The sequence below is a fragment of the Podarcis bocagei genome, assembly GCF_964188305.1.
Source record: "Podarcis bocagei genome assembly, chromosome: 9".
Taxonomy (NCBI): domain Eukaryota; kingdom Metazoa; phylum Chordata; class Lepidosauria; order Squamata; family Lacertidae; genus Podarcis; species Podarcis bocagei.
This window is the reverse complement of record NC_138134.1, coordinates 72564389-72576675: the sequence shown is the minus strand read 5'-3', so window position 1 is coordinate 72576675 and position 12287 is coordinate 72564389. Positions and strand designations below refer to the sequence as shown.

Genomic DNA, 12287 nt, shown 5'->3' with positions numbered 1-12287 from the left:
CTTATTTAACACAACCAAATTCACTTTGGTTGGTATTACGACTTTTATGTAGTGATTATGGAATGCCCCCTGCTTATTTTATGGAGTTATGAATGTACTTAATCGTGTTGATTTCTTAGATTTCTTTGCATTTTAATATTCCATGCTGTGAACTACTCTGAAATAATAATAATAATAATAATAATAATAATAATAATAATAATAATAATAATAATTGGTGACAGTAATAATGTTGTGCTCTCATCCTTACTCTTCCAACTTGCACCATGAGTTAAGGTGCAAGTAGAATGTTTACTAGGGGTTGAAGAAGTTTTTCTTCATTGGAGGTACAAAAGCATCTGATGGCGCTGAAGGAAGAAAGGGGGATATCCAAGCTCCAATCCTTCCATTTCTTCAAGAGCTGGTGAAATGACAAATTGGTCAGTGGGATATACCCCTTTCATGCTGCAGAACAGCACATCAAATAGAGCATTGGGTTACAAAAATAGCACACTAATGGAAGCAAAGGCTGGTGACTGGTGTTACCAAGGGATGGGCACCATCAATCTGTTTCTGAAAGGGCAGAGATGATATATCATTAATCTGCTCCAGCACTATAAATAGCATGAAAAAGAAGACCTGGAGGGACAGAATAATGGTTAAACAAGTCTGGCTTGGATCCAGATTAAGGTGGACATTTCAGCAGCACTTAAAAAGAGGACAAAAGGGGACACAGATCTGCAAAAAGGAAACAAACACTACCTACATATGCTAATATAGAAAATCAAATTCAGTTTACTGTAATTTAAACAGTGGGGAGGATTGGGGTCAGGTGCCTTGTACACCTGTTCAGTCTGCTGTCCAGTTCCTGGTGATGGTCCTCTTCAAGGGATCTCTCTTCTCACTGTAGGGTTCTTTAGCTTTAAACTGGAGTTGGACAAGGCAATTCTCGAAGCAGACAGCTCTATCAAACAGAGGACTGTCTTCTAACAGCTTTTCAAACTGCCCTCTAAAAAGGTGGACCCAGTCCACACTGTGGGCTGCTCATGCCTCAACAAAATTATATTTTCCTGGATACTCCTCTCCATCCCATTGTGTGGTTGCTATCAAGGCCAGTATAAGTGGTATCCCACCAGCTGCAGATGTCTAGATCGTCTATTGTCATCCAAGCCCAACTTAGATTGTGCTGGTGCAGTCATCAGAAAAATGGAGCTTTCCCTGCAGTGAGGCAAGAATTGATGGGTGGATTTTTTTGGGGGGTCTGAAGTTTAAGTATAGAATATTGAGTACATCCACATGATGAATTAAGGCAATTGCTTTGGGGTGTGTGTTTCTAATGAGAACAGTAAGTCTCTAATTAGAGTCATCTGGTCCAACCCCCTGCAATGCAGAAATCTCAACTAAAGCATCCAAGACAGATGGACATCCAACACCTGCTTAAAAACCTCCAGTAAGGGAGATTGAAAAGGAGTTGGTTCCACTGTCAAGCAACTCTTACCATCAGAGTTGTTCCTGGTTTAGTTGGAATCTCCTTTCTTGTAATTTGAAGCCATTGGTTTGCGTCTTACCCTCCAGAGCAGCAGAAGACAAGCTTGCTCCCAGTGTGGTGTAGTGGTTAAGAGCAGTGGACTCGTAATCTAGTGAACCAGGTTCGATTCCCTGCTCCTCCACATGCAGCTGCTGGGTGACCTTGGGCTAGTCACACTTCTCTCAGCCTCACTCACCTCACAGAGTGTTTGTTGTGGGGGAGAAGGGCAAGGAGATTGTTAGCCACTTTGAGACTCCTTAGGGTAATGATAAAGCAGGATATCAAATCCAAAGTCGTCATCTTCTTCTCCTCCTCCTCCTCCTTCTCCTCCTCCTTTTCCATGTGACTGCCCCTTAGATATTTGAAGATGGCTTTCATATCCTCTCTCTGTGTCCTTTTATTCATGCTAAGCATACCTAACTCTCCCAATGGTTCCTTACCAGGCTTGGTTTCCAGACCCTTCCAGATCATCTTGGTTGTCCTCCTCTGAACAGGTTCCAGCTTGTCAATATCCTTCTTACATTATGATGCCCAGACCTGGACGAAACACTCCAGGGGTTTGTTTGACCAAGGCAGAATAGTGTGTAACTATTGCTTCCCTTGATCTGGACACTGTTAACAGTGGAATTGTCATCTGACATGCCCAGTTAACAAATGGCAATCATTACAATAACTTAAATTGGGTCTAAAATGTCCCCTCCCCCTTTCTTGCCCATCCCACGCTGCAAAAGCACTGTCAAGTTGAAAGAAAACAACTGCAGCAGCAAGACTGAGCTGAAATGAGAACATTTAGGCATCTTGCATTTTAGTGGGTCTCTAAAGGACCTTGAAAGCTACAGCATGGGCAGGGGCAGTGAGACAAGGAGGATGAGTAGACTGCTAAGCTGAGATCCCACAGTGCAAAGAGCCCAGGAAAGTTATATGATGTTGGAGTTCTCTGAAACATCAAGGGCTCGCTTTAATTACATGGTAACGTTCAGGGAGTATTTTGAGCCAGAAAAGGCATAAAAGCTGAACGTTGGCAGGGGCAGCCTTTTTCGCATTCATGAGAATTCATGGTGGAGACCCTTTAGACCTCATTTTTGGATTATTATTATCATTATTGGGCCTGGGAATACCATGAGATTTAAATTAATTGAATTAATTTATTATACTTTCTCTGGAAAGGGAGAAGAGAATGCTAGGAGGGCCCTAATCAAAGATAAGCTTTTAGAAAAAGAAAAAAGAAAGAGAAGCTTGAACATGCCAGAGTGTTTTGTTTCATTTCTTTTTTTCAATAGTTATGCAGCTCCCAGGTCCTGGTGCCTCAGAGCAGGCTTGTTGGATCATGTTAGCAAAAAGGTATATATATATATATATATATATATATATATGCTTTCGTAGATTTTCACGGGTACAGGAATGCAGGTTTTGGTGTCTTCGGGTGTCTTCCCGTGTAAGAGTTGGGGTGTCTAGGCGACGTTTCGACGAGGTCTCACTCGTCATCTTCAGGCTGGTGCTTTCGGCTTCTTGTTACTGGAACAGAGCAGGATCTCAGTGTTTGAGTTCCTATAAATACTGTTGAGGGGGTGTGGTGTATAGCCTCCAACGTTCTGGGCAGAGAGGAAGTTCCCAGGTTAGTGTGCCTTTTCTTCTTTTGTTCATTAATTACTTGAGGGATATCTTGAGTGATTTCTTGAGTGATATTCTGAGTACCACTTAGGAGGGTCATTAGGTGTGGATTAGTTGCTAAAGCTTTCGTGTCTTGACCTCTTGAGCTTGTGAAGAGTTTTTCTGAGAAGATGGCTGTACTGCAAATAGTTGTGCTCTGGCTTGGCTTCGTGTATAGGGGCGAGCTGTGGTTTTGTGCCCTGTGCCAGCCAGATCTGTGTAGGGATTGCAGGGGGGTGCAGCATCCGGAGGTGCCACTATGGTTTGGCTACTGGATGGTGTCTGTAATTTATCTGTGGAGAGGGTCTGGGTTTGGGTCTGGTGTGGTTGATTGGAGATGGCGTTCTGTGTGCCTCTGGTTCTGGTGTCGGTTTTTGTGGGGAGGGCTAATTTCCAGATGTCTGGCAGGCGGGACGTGTCGTCACGCTTGTTCATGTTGTGAGGGTGTTTCTCTATCTCGATGGCTTCCATGATTATTCTCTTGTGGTGATGTTCCATGTTAAAGAGCAATTTGGAATCTGCAAAATTAATTTCGTGTCCTGTTTCTTTCATGTGTTGGTAAAGAGAGGAAGTTTTTTCTTCTTTTTTGACGGCATTCTTGTGTTCTGCGATACGTGCATTTATTCGTCTGTTTGTTTGTCCAATGTACGTGGCTGGGCAGACTTTGCAGGGTATTTCATAGACCCCTTGGTTTTCTAGCTGGATTTTATCTTTGGGGTTTCTGAGGATATTGGCTATTTTTTGGTTGGTGCAAAAGGCTGTTTTGATATTGTGTTTATGGAGGATTTTGCTAATTTTATCTGTAGTGCCCTTGATATAAGGAAGGAGGGCCATGCCATTGTTTTCTTCTGTGTCTTGGTTTTTGGGGGGTGTTTCTTTTTGGATTAGCTTCGTAACCCTGTTTTGCTGGTATCCGTTGGCGATTAACACATTTGAGAGATTCTGTAACTCAGTTGTCAAGTGGTCTTTGTCAGCCAGGCGTTTGGTTCTGGAGATGAGAGTCTTGGCTACGGAGTTTATTTGTGCAGGGTGGTGGTGTGATTGTGCATGTAAGTAGCGGTTGGTGTGTGTTTTTTTCCGGTAGATAGTGTGTCCTAGGGAGCCATCAGGTTTTTTGTAGATTAGGACATCAAGGAAGGGAAGTTGGTTGTTGGCTTCTATTTCCATAGTGAATTGTATTTTGGGGTGTAGGCTGTTGAGATGTGTGAGGAAGCTATCTAGTTTTTCCTTCCCGTGTGGCCAAATTACAAAGGTGTCGTCAACATATCTGAGCCAAAGTTTGGGTTTGTGTTCTGACTTGTCTAAAGCATTGGTTTCAAAGTGTTCCATGTACAGATTTGCGATGACCGGAGAGAGGGGTGATCCCATAGGTGCTCCTTCTATCTGTTTGTATCTTTGTCCATTGTGGATGAAGTACGTGTTGGTTAGGCAGTGGTTGGTCAGGTCCAGGATGTATTCGGGGGGATTGTATTTGTTTTGAATGGCTGTCAAGGCTTCATTAATGGGCACTTGTGTGAAGAGAGATACAACATCGAAGCTCACAAGTAGGTCATCGGGATGTAGGTTTTGCTTCTTTATTGTTTCTATGAACTGGAAGGAGTTTGTAACGTGTGAAGCGATAGATTCTGCATAGGGCTGAAGTTGCTTAGCGAGAAATTTAGCGAGATTTTGTAGAGGTGAGCCTATGGAGCTGACTATTGGTCTGAGTGGTGTTCCTTCTTTGTGTATCTTGGGGAGACCGTAGAGTTTGGGGCATCTGGATGATTTTTCTCTGGGGATGATTCTTAGCTGGATTTCTTCACTGATAGGAGAGGCTTTTATTTTGGATTTGGTGGTTTTTTCCAGATAGGTGGTGGGATCTGTTTTTATAGGTTGGTAGGTAGGGTCTTGGAGTAGATTTGATAGTTTTGCTTAGTAGTCCGATGTGTTCATCACAACAGTGGCATTACCTTTGTCTGCTGGGAGAATGATTATGTTGTTGTCTTTCCTCAGGTTGGTGAGTGCTTTCCGTTCTTCTTTGTGTAAATTGCTTCTGGGTGGTTTGCTGGAGCAGAGGATGTTGGTGACTTCAAGTCTGATTTTATTGGCTTCATCTGGGTTGATTTTGGTTAGGCTAGCTTCGACTCCGCATATGATGTTTTCCGTGGGGATGCGTCTCGGGGCGACTGCAAAGTTGAAACCTTTGGAGAGTACTTTGGTTTCAGTTGAGGTGAGGATCCTGTCTGATATGTTATGTACTGTTTGTTTCATGGGTTGTTGTGGAGGGTGGCTGGGCTTCTGGCGTTTCTCTAGTTTGTGGAGTTTGTTGGTGTGTGTGTCTGTCTTGTGAGAGGACTCAGTTTCAGCTCTCCAAACGGCTAGTTGTTTGCATTTGTCCCAGAGTGCAGGGTGGATTTTGTTACAGAGTTTGAGGTGAAGAGTGAGCAGATCTTTGTTGGTTTGGTTTAGTAGGTATCTTTTCTTATGTAGTTCGTTTCTGATTAGGGATAGTTCAGTTCGTTTCAGGATCCTTTCGGTAGCTGGGGTTTTAGAGTGGAATTTAAGTTGGAAGCATGTGGGAATTAAGTTGTTGTCTCGGCAGTTGCGTAGGAACAAGAGATCACATAAGATGGTGGCTCTTCGGATTTCTAGTTTCTCGTAGGTTCTTGTCAGCTGGAAGGTTTCCTCCCCGTAGAGGTGAGATATTTGCTTTCGTAGATTTTCACGGGTACAGGAATGCAGGTTTTGGTGTCTTCGGGTGTCTTCCCGTGTAAGAGTTGGGGTGTCTAGGCGACGTTTCGACGAGGTCTCACTCGTCATCTTCAGGCTGGTGCTTTCGGCTTCTTGTTACTGGAACAGAGCAGGATCTCAGTGTTTGAGTTCCTATAAATACTGTTGAGGGGGTGTGGTGTATAGCCTCCAACGTTCTGGGCAGAGAGGAAGTTCCCAGGTTAGTGTGCCTTTTCTTCTTTTGTTCATTAATTACTTGAGGGATATCTTGAGTGATTTCTTGAGTGATATTCTGAGTACCACTTAGGAGGGTCATTAGGTGTGGATTAGTTGCTAAAGCTTTCGTGTCTTGACCTCTTGAGCTTGTGAAGAGTTTTTCTGAGAAGATGGCTGTACTGCAAATAGTTGTGCTCTGGCTTGGCTTCGTGTATAGGGGCGAGCTGTGGTTTTGTGCCCTGTGCCAGCCAGATCTGTGTAGGGATTGCAGGGGGGTGCAGCATCCAGAGGTGCCACTATGGTTTGGCTACTGGATGGTGTCTGTAATTTATCTGTGGAGAGGGTCTGGGTTTGGGTCTGGTGTGGTTGATTGGAGATGGCGTTCTGTGTGCCTCTGGTTCTGGTGTCGGTTTTTGTGGGGAGGGCTAATTTCCAGATGTCTGGCAGGCGGGACGTGTCGTCACGCTTGTTCATGTTGTGAGGGTGTTTCTCTATCTCGATGGCTTCCATGATTATTCTCTTGTGGTGATGTTCCATGTTAAAGAGCAATTTGGAATCTGCAAAATTAATTTCGTGTCCTGTTTCTTTCATGTGTTGGTAAAGAGAGGAAGTTTTTTCTTCTTTTTTGACGGCATTCTTGTGTTCTGCGATACGTGCATTTATTCGTCTGTTTGTTTGTCCAATGTACGTGGCTGGGCAGACTTTGCAGGGTATTTCATAGACCCCTTGGTTTTCTAGCTGGATTTTATCTTTGGGGTTTCTGAGGATATTGGCTATTTTTTGGTTGGTGCAAAAGGCTGTTTTGATATTGTGTTTATGGAGGATTTTGCTAATTTTATCTGTAGTGCCCTTGATATAAGGAAGGAGGGCCATGCCATTGTTTTCTTCTGTGTCTTGGTTTTTGGGGGGTGTTTCTTTTTGGATTAGCTTCGTAACCCTGTTTTGCTGGTATCCGTTGGCGATTAACACATTTGAGAGATTCTGTAACTCATTTGTCAAGTGGTCTTTGTCAGCCAGGCGTTTGGTTCTGGAGATGAGAGTCTTGGCTACGGAGTTTATTTGTGCAGGGTGGTGGTGTGATTGTGCATGTAAGTAGCGGTTGGTGTGTGTTTTTTTCCGGTAGATAGTGTGTCCTAGGGAGCCATCAGGTTTTTTGTAGATTAGGACGTCAAGGAAGGGAAGTTGGTTGTTGGCTTCTATTTCCATAGTGAATTGTATTTTGGGGTGTAGGCTGTTGAGATGTGTGAGGAAGCTATCTAGTTTTTCCTTCCCGTGTGGCCAAATTACAAAGGTGTCGTCAACATATCTGAGCCAAAGTTTGGGTTTGTGTTCTGACTTGTCTAAAGCATTGGTTTCAAAGTGTTCCATGTACAGATTTGCGATGACCGGAGAGAGGGGTGATCCCATAGGTGCTCCTTCTATCTGTTTGTATCTTTGTCCATTGTGGATGAAGTACGTGTTGGTTAGGCAGTGGTTGGTCAGGTCCAGGATGTATTCGGGGGGATTGTATTTGTTTTGAATGGCTGTCAAGGCTTCATTAATGGGCACTTGTGTGAAGAGAGATACAACATCGAAGCTCACAAGTAGGTCATCGGGATGTAGGTTTTGCTTCTTTATTGTTTCTATGAACTGGAAGGAGTTTGTAACGTGTGAAGCGATAGATTCTGCATAGGGCTGAAGTTGCTTAGCGAGAAATTTAGCGAGATTTTGTAGAGGTGAGCCTATGGAGCTGACTATTGGTCTGAGTGGTGTTCCTTCTTTGTGTATCTTGGGGAGACCGTAGAGTTTGGGGCATCTGGATGATTTTTCTCTGGGGATGATTCTTAGCTGGATTTCTTCACTGATAGGAGAGGCTTTTATTTTGGATTTGGTGGTTTTTTCCAGATAGGTGGTGGGATCTGTTTTTATAGGTTGGTAGGTAGGGTCTTGGAGTAGATTTGATAGTTTTGCTTGGTAGTCCGATGTGTTCATCACAACAGTGGCATTACCTTTGTCTGCTGGGAGAATGATTATGTTGTTGTCTTTCCTCAGGTTGGTGAGTGCTGGGACAAATGCAAACAACTAGCCGTTTGGAGAGCTGAAACTGAGTCCTCTCACAAGACAGACACACACACCAACAAACTCCACAAACTAGAGAAACGCCAGAAGCCCAGCCACCCTCCACAACAACCCATGAAACAAACAGTACATAACATATCAGACAGGATCCTCACCTCAACTGAAACCAAAGTACTCTCCAAAGGTTTCAACTTTGCAGTCGCCCCGAGACGCATCCCCACGGAAAACATCATATGCGGAGTCGAAGCTAGCCTAACCAAAATCAACCCAGATGAAGCCAATAAAATCAGACTTGAAGTCACCAACATCCTCTGCTCCAGCAAACCACCCAGAAGCAATTTACACAAAGAAGAACGGAAAGCACTCACCAACCTGAGGAAAGACAACAACATAATCATTCTCCCAGCAGACAAAGGTAATGCCACTGTTGTGATGAACACATCGGACTACCAAGCAAAACTATCAAATCTACTCCAAGACCCTACCTACCAACCTATAAAAACAGATCCCACCACCTATCTGGAAAAAACCACCAAATCCAAAATAAAAGCCTCTCCTATCAGTGAAGAAATCCAGCTAAGAATCATCCCCAGAGAAAAATCATCCAGATGCCCCAAACTCTACGGTCTCCCCAAGATACACAAAGAAGGAACACCACTCAGACCAATAGTCAGCTCCATAGGCTCACCTCTACAAAATCTCGCTAAATTTCTCGCTAAGCAACTTCAGCCCTATGCAGAATCTATCGCTTCACACGTTACAAACTCCTTCCAGTTCATAGAAACAATAAAGAAGCAAAACCTACATCCCGATGACCTACTTGTGAGCTTCGATGTTGTATCTCTCTTCACACAAGTGCCCATTAATGAAGCCTTGACAGCCATTCAAAACAAATACAATCCCCCCGAATACATCCTGGACCTGACCAACCACTGCCTAACCAACACGTACTTCATCCACAATGGACAAAGATACAAACAGATAGAAGGAGCACCTATGGGATCACCCCTCTCTCCGGTCATCGCAAATCTGTACATGGAACACTTTGAAACCAATGCTTTAGACAAGTCAGAACACAAACCCAAACTTTGGCTCAGATATGTTGACGACACCTTTGTAATTTGGCCACACGGGAAGGAAAAACTAGATAGCTTCCTCACACATCTCAACAGCCTACACCCCAAAATACAATTCACTATGGAAATAGAAGCCAACAACCAACTTCCCTTCCTTGACGTCCTAATCTACAAAAAACCTGATGGCTCCCTAGGACACACTATCTACCGGAAAAAAACACACACCAACCGCTACTTACATGCACAATCACACCACCACCCTGCACAAATAAACTCCGTAGCCAAGACTCTCATCTCCAGAACCAAACGCCTGGCTGCCAAAGACCACTTGACAACTGAGTTACAGAATCTCTCAAATGTGTTAATCGCCAACGGATACCAGCAAAACAGGGTTACGAAGCTAATCCAAAAAGAAACACCCCCCAAAAACCAAGACACAGAAGAAAACAATGGCATGGCCCTCCTTCCTTATATCAAGGGCACTACAGATAAAATTAGCAAAATCCTCCATAAACACAATATCAAAACAGCCTTTTGCACCAACCAAAAAATAGCCAATATCCTCAGAAACCCCAAAGATAAAATCCAGCTAGAAAACCAAGGGGTCTATGAAATACCCTGCAAAGTCTGCCCAGCCACGTACATTGGACAAACAAACAGACGAATAAATGCACGTATCGCAGAACACAAGAATGCCGTCAAAAAAGAAGAAAAAACTTCCTCTCTTTACCAACACATGAAAGAAACAGGACACGAAATTAATTTTGCAGATTCCAAATTGCTCTTTAACATGGAACATCACCACAAGAGAATAATCATGGAAGCCATCGAGATAGAGAAACACCCTCACAACATGAACAAGCGTGACGACACGTCCCGCCTGCCAGACATCTGGAAATTAGCCCTCCCCACAAAAACCGACACCAGAACCAGAGGCACACAGAACGCCATCTCCAATCAACCACACCAGACCCAAACCCAGACCCTCTCCACAGATAAATTACAGACACCATCCAGTAGCCAAACCATAGTGGCACCTCTGGATGCTGCACCCCCCTGCAATCCCTACACAGATCTGGCTGGCACAGGGCACAAAACCACAGCTCGCCCCTATACACGAAGCCAAGCCAGAGCACAACTATTTGCAGTACAGCCATCTTCTCAGAAAAACTCTTCACAAGCTCAAGAGGTCAAGACACGAAAGCTTTAGCAACTAATCCACACCTAATGACCCTCCTAAGTGGTACTCAGAATATCACTCAAGAAATCACTCAAGATATCCCTCAAGTAATTAATGAACAAAAGAAGAAAAGGCACACTAACCTGGGAACTTCCTCTCTGCCCAGAACGTTGGAGGCTATACACCACACCCCCTCAACAGTATTTATAGGAACTCAAACACTGAGATCCTGCTCTGTTCCAGTAACAAGAAGCCGAAAGCACCAGCCTGAAGATGACGAGTGAGACCTCGTCGAAACGTCGCCTAGACACCCCAACTCTTACACGGGAAGACACCCGAAGACACCAAAACCTGCATATATATATATATATATATATATATATATATATATATATATATATATATATATATATAAAATAATCACCTTGTTCTCATAGGAATCCCCAAAATGTGATAAACAGGCCTTCCCAATGAGCAAAGCAACCCTGCCTACATGTGTGGGGGTCTTTCTACCCTGATATTAGCTCTAGATCAGAGATGAAGAACCTCAAGCTCAAGAAGCCCAAAGCATCCCTCCAGATAGAAAGCCACCTAAGGCAGCTGCCAAACTCAGATTGCCACCCCAGGTAGGTAAGGCACATGTCCGTGAGTTAACTCTTTATTGACAAGAGAAGCATTTACAGCAGCTCCCACAGTATGCCAGATATCCTCACACACACAGTCTTCTAGCCTCTAGCAGTGGCGTCACAACAGGGTGTGTGTGGGGGGGGGTGCTCCCCAAGTGCCATGTCTGGGAGGGTGACAAGAAGGCACCCCACAGGGGCTTGCCCAACCTCCGCGGCGCAAGCAGCCATCACGCTGCCACAGCCACATGTGAAGGATCCTCCGTTCGTACCTGCAGCCACGAGCAGAGGATCCCGGCACTGGCGGCAAACCGCTATGTACAGCGCATGTGTGGTGTCACACACATGTGCTGTATGTAACAACGCCACACATGCATTGTACATAGCGGTTTGCCAGCGGTACCGCTCAAGTGCCATATGGATGGCAGTGGGAATCCCTCTGTTGCCGCTACAGCCGCATGTAGAGGATCCTCTGTTTGCGGCTGCAGCTGCAAGCAGAGGATCCCGGCACCGTCCGTACAGCACTGGAGCAGCGCCACCGGCAAACCGCTATGTATTGCCCATGTGTGGTGTCGCTACATACGGTGCATGTGTTGTACGTAGCGGCGCCACTCATGCACCCTACGTAGCGATGCCCCGTCCCAGGTGTCACAACGCCTTCATTCGCCCCTGGCCTCTAGGCAGCTACTCACAGGTTTTCACCCTTCAAAGCAGTTGCAGCAACAGTGGGGGCCCTCCCCTCCTCCAGCTTATATATCCTCCTCTGACAGGTTGCATGCCCACAATATGAGACTTCTCTTGCATGGAAGTCATCACTGCTCTTCCCTCTTCAAGCCCCTCCTGGTTCTAGGAGACAGCAGGAGAGGGGAAGATGGGCCCTTACCTTACCCAGATCATTTATTCTTCCTCTGTCACTTCCTGTGCACCTTACTCCATCTTGGACTGCCCCGATTCTTCTTCCTCTCTCTAGCCTGGTTCCTGCTTTATGGGGTGCCACCAAGCCCCACAAATGGCTGCCCCCCTCTCCTGGGTCACATTCCTGGTCCCCTGCTGCCACCACACACACTTCAGAACTCTGCCAGTCCCTGACACTCTGAAAAAAAAAATCCAAGCAGTTGTAATCTGTCAACATCTGAAGGGTCCCATTATAGATCGGGGTGTGTGTGTGTGTGTGCGTGCGTGTGCACGCACGTGTGTCATGGCTCAGTTGTAGAACATCTGACTTGCATGCAGAAGGTCACAGTTTCAATCCCTGATGTTTCCAGGTG

General features: G+C 45.0%; 1 protein-coding gene across 1 annotated transcript; it reads right to left on the bottom strand.

Annotated features, from left to right (window-relative positions):
- Positions 1–2698: 2698 nt before the first annotated feature.
- LOC308594457 (uncharacterized protein) lies at positions 2699–8719 on the bottom strand (the record flags this gene model as incomplete). The annotated part of the gene is made up of 3 exons (XM_081207526.1): positions 8674–8719; positions 7052–8070; positions 2699–2713 (listed from the first exon to the last, which is right to left on the bottom strand). Exons 2-3 carry the CDS (start codon positions 8051–8053, stop codon positions 2699–2701), a joined length of 1017 nt encoding a protein of 338 aa, XP_081063652.1. The 5' UTR covers positions 8054–8070; positions 8674–8719.
- Positions 8720–12287: the final 3568 nt, after the last annotated feature.